Below are 15,493 nucleotides of genomic sequence, written 5' to 3'. Positions count from 1 at the left end.
AGAGTCTCAGTAGAAAGACACATGCCTCAACGAACAGATCAGAAAAGGCAGTTTTTGTGCACACCCCGGTGAGGCATGCACTGTAAATGCTGTGTAAGAACCTTGAGAGATGGCGAGAGAGAACCCGTGTACTGTAATATTACAATATTCAGAGGCTCACGGACTTTGCCCAGCTGAAGGCTGCTGTGGCAAAATTCCAGGAACTTGAGAATTACATCAAAATTGCATACACCTGAGTAAATGAAAAGACTCTATGGATGCACCTCTGTGCACTTCGTGCCAGCGAAAATGATCAGGCCCTTTTTATAAAAGGCGTGGGCAGCAGCATGACAAGCACTGTGGATAAAAACGTTTATCACGAAATGCCAAATCCTACATTCCCTAAACTTTAGAGAAATCGGGATCGAAATCCAGATCCAGACTTTGCAGCTGGCCCTTATGCCTATAATGGTCTAAATGACAGACCTCCCCGAGCTTCCTCAGCTTTCAGAGTTCATATTCTCAGGCCAGATACCGGGCAGTGGCCGAGCTGAGCCTAACATAGCTTAGGGCTGTGCTATTTGTACACTTGTTGTCAGTGGTCCTCAGAGCCATTCCAGTAGCCAAGTATTTCCAGAGTGCAGGGTTGCACTGGACGTGCCCCCTTGGTCCTGGGGGAGGGGAGAGACGTAGAAGCAACTGTGGCCACCCTGCATTACTAGTGGAGCCCTCTATGCAAGGTAGATGCTCCAGTGGCCAGACCACGGCTGAGTCCGTGCAAAGCAGCTGCAATAGGATGACCAGATGTCCTGTTTTTAAAGGGACAGTCCCATTTTGGGGGATTTTTTCTTATATAGGTGCCTGTTATCCCCCACCCCCGTCCCGTTTTTTCATAGTTGCTATCTGGTAACCCTAAGCCGCAATGAGGCTGAAATTCTGTACCCTAGTGTCCTTAGCTGTTAAGCTCTTTCAATACATCCTGTGCCTGACCAAGGTTTCTTAGTCTCGAAGGTGATTTCTGCACCACATAGTCCTTGAGCGTTGTAGGGCAATTTAGAGACGTCCAGGCAGTGCCCCCCCCTCCCCTCCCTGTCATTTCAGCTTTGTTCAGGTGGCACAAGGCCAAGCACCCTGTGCTGCCATGTGAGATCTGTTTACTTAAGGATATGCTCAAATTTTCAATTCCTGGGGCTACCAAATGCTGAGCTCATCACACAAAAGTGCTGCGTTCTTTCTCCCTAGCTGAGAGAACATTGCATGCGCCCATGTATAGCCCAGCCCTAGCTTAGGGATTGACTCCAGGACGGTTGCCTGAATTGAATAGTATTGTGCAGCACAGTCATGGTGTAGCCGTAGATCCATTCACTGGATTTATGCTGTGCAAGCGCCTCCTTCATGATTCTTATGAAAGTCAGTTTTTATCTCCAGAATGATATTGTCATCTCATGGAATGGCACGTTTTATCCCCATTGTCACGTCGAATGGGTATGGGGAGAGAAGCATAATGTAGTGCACCTTCTTATGTCCTCCTGTGAGCTGCACGGCTGCCTTCTGGCTGCCCATGTTAGTTAAACCAGCGTAGACTCCTTTATGCGCCATTCAATTCGGTGTTCCAAATTCAGAGGTGATGTGTAAGATACATTTTGGTAAGCGAGTGTGAGTCTAAATCTAACTAACTCCTGGTCTCTAACTCCTGGTCCCATATGTTATAACAGGGACAAAATACCATTGCTAGAATGTCACATGGTGAAATGAACCTCTTTGAGATGTCACCATGGGCAGATGCTGGCCATGTGAGGACATGAGACCAATAAATAAGGGCCACGCTTCAACGGGTGGGATCCATCACCTCCACCTCCTCTAGGGATTCCGTTTACAAGGCTATTTTCCATTTTAGGGTAGGGCCTGGAGTTCCACCCCCTAGGCTGAGTCCAAATGGCTGGCCTCAAAGAGGGGACCCCAGACCACCCCACAGTTTTGTCCTGGAGGGATCAGGAGGGAAGGAGTATTATAGGAAAAATTACATTATTGGATTTTAAAAAAAATGTATATCTACATCTTGGATGAAATGGCATGTTCCAGTACAAGTTTAGTCCTGATCCATAAACAGACTCCATTGGTGTGTGTACACATACGAAGCCATGGTGTAAACAGATTTCCATTTCAATAACTTACACATCTGGATACTATCCGGGTAAGAAGCAAACGTTGATATAATTGGTTGTTTTCCGATAACAGATGTTAAACCAGAATATGTTTATACAAATGAATGTGGAAGCCTGCTTTCTTATCGTTTTCTACTGAATGTACATGGGGATGTTCTCCTAATGTAGGTCAATGGGAAAACTCCAACTCATTGTTCCCTTCTATTGACTTACATGCAAGTCATTAGGAAAATTCATTGACTTGCCCTGACATTGCATCCCAATGGGAATCAATGGAGATGGAATACCTTTTTGGAAGACGTATTACTGTGATTGCACAGAAGTGTCTCAAACAACAGATTAGTTTTTGTTTTTCCACAACAACTGTACTACTTTGAGAAAAAAACGTTTAAAATGGCTGGGAAATTTCAGATCCTTCCGGTGTGCTGTTTTGACCATAATCTCATAAAATAGTAAAAAAACTGGGAAAGTGGCTTATTTGCTGTTGTCAAGCTTCAAACTGGCACAATTACATTTTATCAACATTTGGAAACAAACTTACCTTTTCTGTAATACCATGATAAGATGCCACTCAGTTCAATTAAAAACTGACACATTTAAAATCAATTATTATTATTATTATTATTCAAGTATACAATTACTTTGTGGAACTCTGTGCCAAAAAATATTGTCAAGACAAATATCTCAGAAAGCGTCGATAAAAGGTAGGCTTAAGATAGCTGAGGGAATGTCTTTATTGGAGCAACTTCTATTGGTGGAAAGTACCAGCTTTCGAGCTACACCCACATCGTTGTTATTGGGGCATTTGATGCATTGGATGAGGTACGCCACGTGTTGTGACAAGCATAGGGAGGACCCATGAACCTTGAAAGGTGCATGTTGTGAGGGGTATTGATCTTTGTAGTAGTGGAGATGCATCTGCACGTTTTGCACCCATGGTTCTAGCAGGGCCTAGTGCTGCTTTGAGTTGGTGTGTCCTGATCTGTGGGAATTTCGCTTCTGATGATGAACTTGGCAAGTTTAGCAGGTTATCTGAAGGCCAGAAGTGGGGGTTCAGGAAAGATTTCTTTCAGGATATGGTCTCCCTCACATATGTGTTGTAACTGTTTGATGATACCTCATATGGGTTCCAGTGGCTGGTGGTAGGTAACAACCAGGCGTGTGCTGAAAGTGGGGTTTTTTTTTCTGTATTGAAGCAGGTTCTCATGGGATATTTGAGTGGCCCTTGCCATGATGTAATCTACTTCTCTGGTGGTGTAATCTACTTCTTCTTCTTTGTTTAGTGAAGGCAGGTTTACTTGTGTTTAGGTGTATAGTCCGGACTTTCTCTTTGGAGCAAGTTATGTGGTATCTGAGTGTCTGGCTGTAGATAACAGATTTTTGTGGTGTGTCTGAGGTGGTTGCTGGCTCTGTGGAGGTAAGGTGGGTTTCTTGTATATAGTCATTTGTGGGGTTCCATTGTTTAAGCTAATCGTGGAGTCCAGGAAGTTGATGCTGGTATGGAAGTGTTCTAGAGCAGTGGTTTTCAACCTGTGGTCCACAGACCCCCTGGGGGTCCGCAGGCTATGTATTAAGATTTCCAAATGGGTCCGACCTCCATTTGTAATTTTTTAGGGATCTGCAAATGAAAAAAGGTTGAAAACTACTGTTGTAGAGAAAGTTTGATGGATGGGTGATGGCTGTTGAAGTTGTGGTGGAAATCTATGAGGGAGTTTAGGTCTTCATAGATTCATAGATACTAAGGTCAGAAGGGACCATTATGATCATCTAGTCTGACCTCCTGCACAACAGAGGCCACAGAATTTCACCCACCCACTCCTGCGAAAAACCTCTCACCTATGTCTGAGCTATTGAAGTCCTCAAATCGTGGTTTAAAGACTTCAAGGAGCAGAGAATCCTCCAGCAAGTGACCCGTGCCCCATGCTACAGAGGAAGGCGAGAAACCTCCAGGGCCTCTTCCAATCTGCCCTGGAGGAAAATTCCTTCCCGACCCCAAATATGGCAATCAGCTAAACCCTGAGCATATGGGCAAGATTCACCAGCCAGATACTACAGAAAATTCTTTCCTGAGTAACTCAGATCCTCTTCTGTCTGAGGAGGAAAATATTGGTTAGTCTCTAAGGTGCCACAAGTACTCCTTTTCTTTTTGCGAATACAGACTAACACGGCTGTTACTCTGAAACCTATCTCAGGTATATCGTCGGCCTTGTGGTGCATTTTGCCAGAAATTCTTCCTCAAGGTGTCCCATGAAGAGGTTGGCGTATTGGGGAACAATCCCAGTATTCGTGGCTGTCCTCATGGTTTGGACAATGTGTTTGCTGTTAAAAGTGAAGTTGTTATGGGTGAAGATGAGTTTGGATTTCTGAGGGTTGTGCATTATCTTGTATGTGTTTGAGGCAGGCAGCCATGCCATTGCGGTGAGGGATGTTGGTGTACAGGGAGGTGACATCCGTGGTGGTAAGGATGGTGTTTGATGGAGGTTGTTAAAGTTGCAGAGTTTCTTGGGGAAGACTGTAGTGTCTTGGAGGGAGCTGCCCTTTTGTGTGGTGAGTGGTTTAAGGATGTTTTCTATGAGTCCTGATTAGGGATGTAAATATCATTTAAAAAGTTAATAGTTTAAACAATTAAAAATATTTAGTTTAAATGGTTAAATGATTAAAGGGCTGGGGCTGCTGGGGCCACTCCAGCCGGGGCTGCTCCGGACGGGCAGCGCGGGATGGCTGGGGCCAGTGGGTGGCTTGGGGTGGCTGGGGCCAGTGGGCCAGCCAGTACAGGGTGGCTGGGGCCAGGTGGCCAGGCGGCCCAGGGGTTAACAGTTAAGGTGGGTTAACTGGTATGACTAATGCTTACCGGTTAACATTTTACGTTGCTAGTCCTGATATTCCTTCAGTAAAAGTGCCCTGGCTATATATGATGGGCCTGCTTAGGTTCCCTTGTTCGTGTATCTTGGGAAGCATCTAGAAAGTCCCTTGAGTGGGTTCATGGGGGATGAGGTCGTAAGGTTTTTCTTCAAGTTGCTTTGGGAAGGATTTGACAGTATCTTTAAATTCCTGGGTGAATTCTGTTAGGAGGTCTTCTATGAGTTCTTTACAGTAGGTGGTGTCAGAGAGTTGTCTGCTGTCCTCGTTGACATAGTCATCACGATAAATGACTATGGTGGTGTCCCCTTTGTCTTCAGGTTTGATCACTATTTGGTCGGTGGATTTCAGAGACTATCTGCTTTCCTCTTGGTGGTGGATGTAATGTTTGTTGAGGATTTCACAGTGAATTCTTTTCCTGAAGTAATCAATGAAATGATCCAGTGTGTGGTTTTGTCCTCTGGCAACATGTGCAGTCCAACGATTCTTTTTTCTTATGATTGTCATTGGGATTGTGGTGCTTGTGGGTGGTGTTATCTTTGTTGTGAAAGATGACACCACATCTTGATTGAGGTGGAATACGTGGAAGAAACCACCTCCAACATGCCTTACCCTTCTGATTTACAGTCTATCCCAACTTGTATTTAGCTCAGACACTCTACTTCCTTCCCCAAGTCTGTGTAGCTCAAAAGCCTGTACCTTCCACCAGCAGAAATTGGTCCAATAAAAGATAGTACCTCCCCTGTCTTGTCTCTCTCATATTCTGGGACCAACATGGCTACACCAGCACTGCAATAAATGGTTAGACATTTCTGAGAAAAAGAATAGTGACTGTAATTACCGCAGCGAGGATACAACCACAGGACCCCCAATCCTTATTCTTTTGAGTGCAGACTGCTAACCAAGTGGACTCAGATACTAATTTCACCCCGTTAGGTACTTTATGGAAGATTAACACCTTTTTCAGAGGTATCTGATATTGGCTACTATTGGACACAAGATACTGCTAGAGATGGACTATTGTCCTGTTGCAGTTTGGCAATTCCAGTGTTCCTGTTGACCAGGGTTAACTGAGATCAGATTTATTCCCAAATTGTTATAGGGCTAGATTCTCTCCTGCACCAAGGGCAGGGGCAATAAGGAGCTAGATCCAGCTCTTTGATTCTTGGAGCAAGCCCCGGCCAAGTGACTTCAAGCGACACAACTGGTTTAGAGTCCTTAAGGGACCCTAAAACCATCCAGGATTGCCATGGTGTGGCAGATCTCTGTCACTCCTCCTGCCTGACCTCAAAACACCTCCTCCCTCCCCTGCCATGCCCTCTACACCAGGTGTTAGGGGCCCAGAGCTGGCACATTGGTACCAGCAGGGAGCACACCTCTTTGACAAGGAAATTCTCTGTGGGCCAGTTGTGGTCAGTTTGCACTTAGTGAATGGTGCAAAAGGGCCAGACACTGATTAGAGCATTTGCTCTATAGAGTTTTGTGGTAGTCAGCAAAAGTGTTAATGACTGAACAACACCTGGGACGCCTAAAGAATGTTGTACATGAGGTGTGGGAAGAAAAGGAGCACAGAGAGGAAGGGGAAAAAATTCTGCCCAAAACCTCAGTCCAAACTGTCTCTCGTATTATGTGTTGGGCAGGCACCCATGTGAGCCTATGTTTTCTATCCCTAAAACGCAGCCTGAGGTTTCCATCACCACCTTGTTTTTTGAACTGAATCAGCTGTGAAAAAACCCCATGTTTAAATTACAGGGCAACTTGAACTGGGTTTGCAGACCCACAAATCACTGGGGAGCTTCTCAGACCGTCAAGCTAGGTGTGGTTGGCTCACTCTTGGTACATGGTTTCGCTCTGGTTATCTTTGTGTTAAAACACTACCTTGGATATGTGCAAGGAAGAAGCAAATATGGGAAAACTCTCTGTGCAGTTCACCACTCCAGACGCCGGGAAGAACTTTGAGAATGGGACCTGGGAGGGCATATAGCTAGCACTAAGCCTGCTCAGTGTTCGGACTTTAAATCTTTCTTTACCTCTGTGACATAAATCTACACGTGGCCTGTGTAAAACAGGAAGAGATGCAATAGCCCCAGGGGCGCTGGATGGACCATGCTCATCAGCAGCCCTTGCTACACCCTGTCAGGGCCAGCCATGCAGTGGTGCCCAGTACATACATCGGAGGACAGCCCCACTCCAACTAGCTACATCCCCATGTCTCCTGACACTAGCAGCTCCTCCCCTTGTTTCAAGGGCCTGAGCCCAAAATCCATTGATGTCAATGGAAAGACTCCTGTTGACTTCATTGGGCTTTGGATCAGGCCCTGGGGGGGGCGTAGGGATCAGCATTATGGGTAAGTGGGGATAACAAAGTAAGAAAGGGGAGTCCTGCATCTCCCCCGCCCCCAACCTTACGCATCCTTGAGATCTGGTAAGTACATCCCTTTACAAAAAGATTATGATGAAACTGGTTGCAAGGTAGCAGCAACATAGAGAAACTTACTGCCTTGATTGAAACTGCTTTGTTTTCACTCTGATCCCTGATTCTTTCCCTTCTTTATTAACCTCTCTGGGTAATGGCCCCTGAAACACACTGCAGAGCCGAGCCCAGACTAGCAATCGCTGCTGGAACAGCAACTGCAAGTCAGTGCAGGAAGCCTGAGAGCTCAGCCGGTTGCAGCATATTTCACGTATTGCTTTAAGACTAAAAAGGAAAGGAGGACTTGTGGCACCTTAGAGACTAACAAATTTATTAGAGCATAAGCTTTCGTGAGCTACAGCTCACTTCATCGGATGCTTATGCTCTAATAAATTTGTTAGTCTCTAAGGTGCCACAAGTACTCCTTTTCTTTTTACGGATACAGACTAACACGGCTGCTACTCTGAAACCTGCTTTAAGACTGATGTCTCTAACTCCATCCTTCTGGTTTCTCCCTCCCTCAGGGATTAATCACTCTAAAAGGCTACCATTGCCCTCAGGGGAGGAGAGGGGAATCTGGAAATGCACTTCCGATGCTCCTGCATTCCTGACCTGACCCGATGGGGCCGAGAATCAAATTGCAACAGACTCTACAAAGTAGCCTCCTAGCTTGTTGAACTGCCATGCTGAGAACAGGAAACGGTTTGAAACTCACACAACTTCTTGAAGGAATTCAGGACTATAAAAGCAGGATCTAACCTAAGCTAATCGTCTCGATCAAATGAATCTTTCTATCACACCCCCTGACGCAACAGCTAACATGAAATACTAGCGGGGATTCATTATTTTTCTGTGCACGGCCGATTATGTTTAGGCTATGACGGGCACAAGCATGACCCAAGTCGTGAAAAACCTCTCTCCCTCTCTCTCTGTTTCAGTCCCAGCAATGCCGTCCCTCTTTATTAAAGTTCTTAACAGCACCACCATCCAAGCAGTGTGGGAACCCTCCGTCAAACTGGGCCAGCAGGAAGGGTTCAAACTGTACTACCGTAAAGTTCACCTAGCCCACTTTACTGGCCCTATGCTCCTGCCCAGCAACGTTACATCTTATAACATTACTCACTTGGGTAAGTACTGAGGAGGGCTTTATCCGCATTACGTGCCTTTGCTGAGCAAGAAAATTCCCCTTTATGTTGTTGTCATTATAGCAGAATGTCTAGAGTAATATATGACAGCTAGGGAACATATATCATGAGTGCCTAGCAAGGTTTGTTTTCCACTCCTCCCTTAGGCCCTCAGCCTGCCCCACTGATTTAAATGAGAGCTGGTTCGGGTCCTTATACTTACAGTGACTGGCTTTTGCAATGCATGTAAAATGTCTCTGTTTTTGTGACAAGTGCAGGCTCAGCAAGATTAGTGTACTGAAGCTCTTTAACCTGAAATGCCCTCCTCGTGTCTTTTCTAAAATAGACCCATCAGTGGTATATGAAGTAAAACTCCTGGCATATAACCAGCACGGGGATGGAAATTCTACTGTCCGCTTTGTATCCCTTCGAGAAACAGTTGAAAGAACAGGTAAGAGGCCAAAGCAGGCCAACTTGTGTACGTGATGTGAACCGTCACAGGATAGGAGTGATCTAGCCAGAGACAGGGAAGGTCTTACTAACACGCAGGTAATTTAATAGTGCATCCAACACTGTGTGTTGCTACTTCTGAACCGTCACCTTTAAGAAGCACTTTATTTTCTGCCCAGCAAATAAATTTGAAGCTAGGTTGCATGGAGAAGCAGTGCCTTCTGGTGGCTAATATGGTTAATTCCAGATGCTTAATCTTTATACATATTCATCACCCCTTCTTTCTTTCTAAAGGAAGCAACTGGAAATAATATGGGCATGAACTGCCAACTCTGTAGCACACTCCAGACCACCAATTACCGATCATTAGTGTTGCTAGGAAGGAAAATGTTCTGGATCTGGCAGCTGAGTTCCGTCTAATCTCTAGTTACAGAAAACAAAGCAAAATGTGCACACTTTCCGGTACTCCTGTAACTAAATAGTAATGTTTGTCTTCTAAATTCAGGTTGTACGGGCCCCAAATGGAGAATGTGGCATGCTGTTTGGTGGACAGGTTAGAGAGTGCACACAGCTAGCTCTCTCTCTTTCACAAGCAACAGCTGTGCATGGACAGCATGTTGTTATTTATTTAAGTGGGGGGAGGGATAGCTCGGTGGTTTGAGCATTGGCCTGCTAAACCCAGGGTTGTGAATTCAATCCTTGAGGGGGCCTTTTAGGGATCTGGGGCAAAAATTGGGGATTGGTCCTGTTTTGAGTAGGGGGTTGGACTTGATGACTTCCTGAGGCCCCTTCCAACCCTGATATTCTATTATTTGTATTATTGCAACACCTAAGAGCCCCTCTTATGGACCAGGATCCCGTTGTGATAGGTGCTGTACAAACACAGAATCAAAAGATGGTCCCTTCCCCAAAGGCCATATGTTTTTATCACCAATATTGCATTAGAAGTCTTAGGGTTAAATCCTGGGAGTTCATTCTGTATATTTGCAGTTCCAGCTGACTTCAGTGGGAACCCAGAACATATATCCGAGGTCAGAATCTGGCTCTTAATAGACTCAGAGCCAAATTCTATCCTTAGTTACATTTAGATAAGTTTGCAGTCTCTTCATTGTACTCAGGGGAGCAAGTCAGGTTTTAGTGCTCGGACTGAACCAGAACTGGGTGTAGTCACCAGTGTGTTGGGTGCATTAGACAGATTAGATGAGATTGTGTTGATTATAGTAGTTTAAGGAGTCCATTGTTGTCCTGCTTTTCTACATCTCCACAAACTTATTGCAGAGTGGGTGATAATAGCAGATAAAGAATCATTGTTTCTGGAGTGGTTGGTTGGTTGTTAACAATCTGGGACACTTTTGTCTGTGACAGTCTCTCTCTGTCAACAAACCAAACAAACAAACAAGGAAATTCCTGTAAACAAGAAAATGAAGAAGAGCCTGTCTGAAACTGACAGAAGAATGGAGGCTCCAATTTGTAAAGGTATTTAGACATTGTTCTACTTAGCGCTGCAAGACCTGAGTGACTTAGATGCTAAGTCCCATTTTCAAAAGTGATTTAGGAGCCTACGTCTCATCGGAAGTCAAAATCACTGTCTAAATTGCCTAGTCCTTCCAGTGCTGAGTGAAGAAATGCCTAAATCCCTTTACAAATCCGGGCCTGAACTGAAGTCCGTATTTGACCCGTCTCTGAAAATCAGGCTTCAAATAATTTTAACCTAGTTCTTTGGAGGGCATCAGTGTTTGGTAGGAAGAGAGAAAGAGACTGAGTGTGTCAGTGCTATAGTTACCTGGAGGCAAGAGGATTCACTTCTCGGGGGAATCTTTAATTGCTCACACCTTTTGTGTTCTTGTATGTGTTGAAAAATACCCTGGTGCTTTGGGAGTCATTTTAACCAGACTTCCAGTGGGAATATCTTCAAAACATAGATTGTTATTCATACTGTGCCATTAATGCAGTAAACATGAATCTCTGCTGGAAGTACAGATAATTCCATCAGCTCCATTCTAATACTTAGCCTTTGTTTTGAGGGATACCACTGAATAAGATATTATAAACTGCTCTGGCTGTATGCATCCAGTGAAGTGAGCTGTAGCTCACGAAAGCTTATGCTCAAATAAATTGGTTAGTCTCTAAGGTGCCACAAGTACTCCTTTTCTTTTTCCTCCAGTGTAATTCACATCATACCTCTGACACAGAGAAAATGCAAAGTTTACAGATCCCCAGGCAGGAAGGCAAAATAATTGTATGTTATCCTTTCGCTTTTCATCTGAACACAGCATTAGAGATCAGAGATGCAGGCTCGACTTTTAAAGGAAATTGCTTGTCTCAGGAGACTAGGCTGAAAGCTTTTGTTACCGTGTAGCAGAACTGCCGGATTGCAGCAAAATCTTAGGAATTAGTTCAAAGTCCCTGCTAGCCCCTCCAGCACAAAGGGAAAGGGGGAGACACAGGCCTGTAAATAGCTAGCTGCGATTCAGCGGGTGTATTTGGGGAGAGCGCTTTGCTGTCATGGAAAGCTGTTGCGGAGCTGTTGTGTTTTCCTCAGCTAGCTTTAGCCTGTAGTCACATCGGCTCAGACAGTACCCTCGGATGTTATTCCAATGGCAGTTCTAGGTACAGATCACGGAGAGGGGATAACATCCGTCTGTAAGAGTGTTCAGCTGGCAGCCTGCTGCAGCCATCAACCTGCAGTCTGAATAAAACAAATGTTACGCTTGGCAGCCTGATCCCATTTCATTCATTAAATGACAGTGTCCAAAGCTTTGGCCAGTGCTAGCCCTGGCTGTTACCGTGGATATCGGTTGATTGATCTGGGGACGTTACCATGAAAGACTGTCAGCAACAGCTGGCACAGATGAGCCACACCCCTGCCTCCATGCCCCTCACCCGGCGCTGGATAAATACCTTCTGGCTATGGGCCCAACAGAAGAGAGCCCCACGGTGAACGAGCACATCTTATGCCAAGTCCTAAAGAGCCACCAGACGGGCTGTGGGGAGCCGGGTCCAGGGCAAAGAGCCTGGACGTTAAGGAGAGCAAGGGAGTCGCTTTGCCAGCAAAGCTGTGGGGAGGCACCCCCACATAGTACAGTGAGGCCCCTCCTGCCCCCCAAACATTCCCTCCCTCCCTGCCCCTTGCAAACCTCCCTCTCCCCCACGCATCCCTCCTCCACAACTCCCTCCCCTCTCCCAAACTCTCCTCCACTCCTCCCACCTCCTAACAAACACCCCCACCCTTCCCCTCCCTCAAACACCCCCTTCCCCTGCCTCAAACACCCCACCCACCAAACACCCCCCTCCTCCCCTCCAACACCCCCACCCAAGCCTTCCCTTCCCCCAACACTCCTCAGCCCTCCCCTCTCCCACCCAACCCTTGTCCTCCCCTCCAGGCCACTGCTTCTAGAGCCTCTTCCCCTGAAGCACCTTCCACATCTGTTTTCCCCACCCCGGCTCCCCTCTCCCATATCTGAACCTCCTTCGGGGCGGGGAGGGGGCAAGGAGGAGCTGCTGCTGGACTGGGATCAGTCTCTTCCCTGGAGCTGGCTCAGCCCCCCACCGTCCCCAGCTGGGCTCCCCCTGCTCTGCCTTCTCAGCCTGGGGGGCCATGGGGAGGGAGCTGTGCCAGGTCCTGATAGCAGGGGGGACAGAGCCATCCCCCTCGTCACAGGAGGCTGTGACGGCAGCTGCCTCTTCCCTGCCCTACCAGGTCCCTTCTCCGCTGACTGGCAGAGAGTGGGGTGGGAACGCTGAGTGCTCTGCCCTCCCCTCTCCCGATGGGGGCTTAAACCTCCAGGCTGAAAGTTGGAGAGATGTCTCCTCCTTCCTTCTACAACTATTAGCCTCTGAGCTACTCAAGAACATGGCCTGATGCTGGGCTTCCCACCCCAGCTCATGCTGCGGCGCTCATGTGTCTAGGATCGGAAGCACTAGGCGGCTAAAACCCCAGGGACTAACTCCCTTTTCACTGCTTCTCCTCACAGTGTTGAATCCCCCATGTGACTGCATGAAAGATGAGCAAAATAATAAGACCTCCACCACGGGGATCATCATTGGGATCCACATTGGAGTCACGTGCATTATATTCTGTGTCCTGTTCCTCATGTTTGGGTACAGAGGAAGGTACGGTTCTCTCCCCACACGGGCCAAGTGATGCTAATACACTATCTACTTGTATTGTGCCGTTTGCTTTGCCCCGGTGGTTCTCAAGCTGTTTGAAGTGTTCTCAGACTCAACCGCATTGCAGTAGCACGAATGTCTCATGGGCCACCTCCCGTTTGTGAGTCTACCGGCCAGGCCGTGGTCCCACTTGTGATTGCAGGGTCCACTTCTCCTTCCATTGGTGATTGTGCCCCTCCACGTGGGATTGTATAACATCCCTGTCGCTGGTACAGTAATCGCTTGCCTAGGCTCTGATCAAAGACCAGTTAAGTCAATAGGAGTCTTTCTATTGGCTCCAAAGGGTCTTGGATTAGACCTGAAGTGCACAGGAGTTGCGGGCGCTCACTTGATCGTAAGCAGAGCTGTGCGGCCACATCCAGCAAGAGGCCTTTGATGTCAGGCCAGCACCTCGCCCCTACAAAACGTATTAAAAGACAGTTGCACTAAATACCCTACCTGGGGCAACAGCTGAGGTGGCACACAGGGTGGACACATCCGCAGGGAGATCTGCTTTGAAAGCTGTGTCAGAGAAATGGGTTATAAGGAGGAGCGAGAGAACATGGCACACCGATAAGTGTGGAGGGGGTTTCGGGTGTCTGGGGAAGGAGAGGCGGAGACAAAGACTAGAGCTGTGACTCTGTTGGCTGGCTTGTCTCTGAGTCTAGCTCCTGTTTTGGGAGGCTGTGTATGAGCAGAGAATTAGCTGTAAGATGTGAACGGCGAGGTGTGCCCAGGCCCACATAAAGGGGCTGCATGCAATGCTGGGAGGTGCTGCACTTTCAGTTTCCTCCCCCCTCGGTTTTCCAGACTGCTGATGTGTAAAAACGTCCAGGAACAGCTGTCAACCCCCCAGATCCCGAGGAGTCAGAGGAATGCCACAGGCCTGGTTCTGAACGGAGCTGCTCGGAGGGACAGGGACGACCTGGACATGAATGGGAAGCAACTGGAGATGAACGAGCTGGAAAGGTTGTTTCTAGCATTGCCTTCCCAGGATCAACAGGATAAGGGAATAATGGTAAGGGTCCTGCCTTGACATTAATCGTGGGATTTACAGACATTCTCTCCTTTCAAACACACTCCTCTTCCCTTGACGTTTGGAGAGATATATACGCTTAATTCCCTTCCATCCATTGAAAATATAGATCTGCTAAGCACTAATGTTTAATCCATTCCACACTGGGAGTGTCTTTGTTCCCCAGTAGTGGCTAGTTCATATAAGAGGTTAAGAGTCTACTACAGCTGCTAGCTAGAGGAATTATTATTTTATCACAAGTGACAGAGGCTCCTGCGTTTAGTGCTGACAGTCTCAAGTTTGAACCCCATTGTCAGCCCAAAGGGGGTTGGTTACGAATGTACAACTTCATAGTGGTCGCCACAAACAGTCCTTATTCCTGGCACATGGGGTAGAATTTAAACTGTAGATGTTAAGGACGTCTATGTAAGATGTGCATATTCGTTCCTGGATGAACCATGTCATTTCTAAGAAGCCCAGCATCTTGGTAGTGATAGCCAAATGCAACAATTATTGTCTTTGTAATGGCATGTTTTTTCTCCTCTCAGCCAGATCACGTCCCACCTGACTCACATGATGAGACTCAGATATCTACACTTCCACTGGATGAATTCAGCATTATAGAAGAACAGCTCGATCCCCAAGCCAAAAGTCTGGCTCCTGATGATCAGGGTGAACCGCTACACAACTTTAGCCAGGAAGTCCCAGCTTTGAAACATAGTCCCACCAATGAAGGATAATTGCCAAGTCTCTAAGCCTCTTGTAGGACTCACCAAGAACCATTTCCATGTCTGGTGATGTCTTTACAATGATTCGTCAATCTCAGGTCAATTTAAGATTTCTACAGTCTGATTTTTGTTTTTGTTTTTGCTTTATTATTTCTTTTATATTGATATACAGCTTTTTTGAAGCTCTATGAAGTTTATCTTCCTGACCTGTCTCAGGCCTCTCTGTGCATTTCTTCCTACAATTGCATTATCAAGACTGGTCATAATTGTTTTTCCCATGGCTGCTAGGTAACAGACTTTACCAATTCTCCAGTCTCCATCAATGCTGGAATATGGCGGAGCCTTGTTCCCTTGGCATCCCAGCCCATGTTCCCCATTAGCGGCTTTAGGACTACTTTGTGATCTACTTTTTATTTCACGATGACTGGATTAAGATGAATCCTTCTAACTTGACTCCAAAAATTCAGGCCGGGAAAGGCCACCTCTCCATGGATTTGATGGTTTTGTACACTTTCTCTATTTCTCAGGATGCTTTTTTGATGATTGAATATAAATAAGAAAAAAAAATGAGGCCTGCATGAGGGCTACTGAAAGACTTGGACAAACATCCC

The 15,493-nt window shown here is 46.4% G+C and overlaps 1 protein-coding gene across 1 annotated transcript in view; it reads left to right on the top strand.

Annotated features, from left to right (window-relative positions):
- IGDCC3 (immunoglobulin superfamily DCC subclass member 3) overlaps positions 1 to 14,955 on the top strand; it is a 179,951-nt gene extending 164,996 nt beyond the window's left edge. Inside the window, exons 10-14 of the mRNA XM_074966574.1 lie at positions 8,355 to 8,543; positions 8,887 to 8,991; positions 12,965 to 13,103; positions 13,950 to 14,157; positions 14,703 to 14,955. Coding sequence (XP_074822675.1) covers positions 8,355 to 8,543; positions 8,887 to 8,991; positions 12,965 to 13,103; positions 13,950 to 14,157; positions 14,703 to 14,894 — 833 coding nt within the window. The 3' untranslated portion in view covers positions 14,895 to 14,955. The remainder of the gene's footprint in view (positions 1 to 8,354; positions 8,544 to 8,886; positions 8,992 to 12,964; positions 13,104 to 13,949; positions 14,158 to 14,702) is intronic.
- Positions 14,956 to 15,493: the final 538 nt, after the last annotated feature.

The sequence above is a fragment of the Natator depressus genome, chromosome 10 (genome assembly GCF_965152275.1).
Source record: "Natator depressus isolate rNatDep1 chromosome 10, rNatDep2.hap1, whole genome shotgun sequence".
Taxonomy (NCBI): domain Eukaryota; kingdom Metazoa; phylum Chordata; order Testudines; family Cheloniidae; genus Natator; species Natator depressus.
This window is presented reverse-complemented; position numbering and strand designations above follow the sequence as displayed.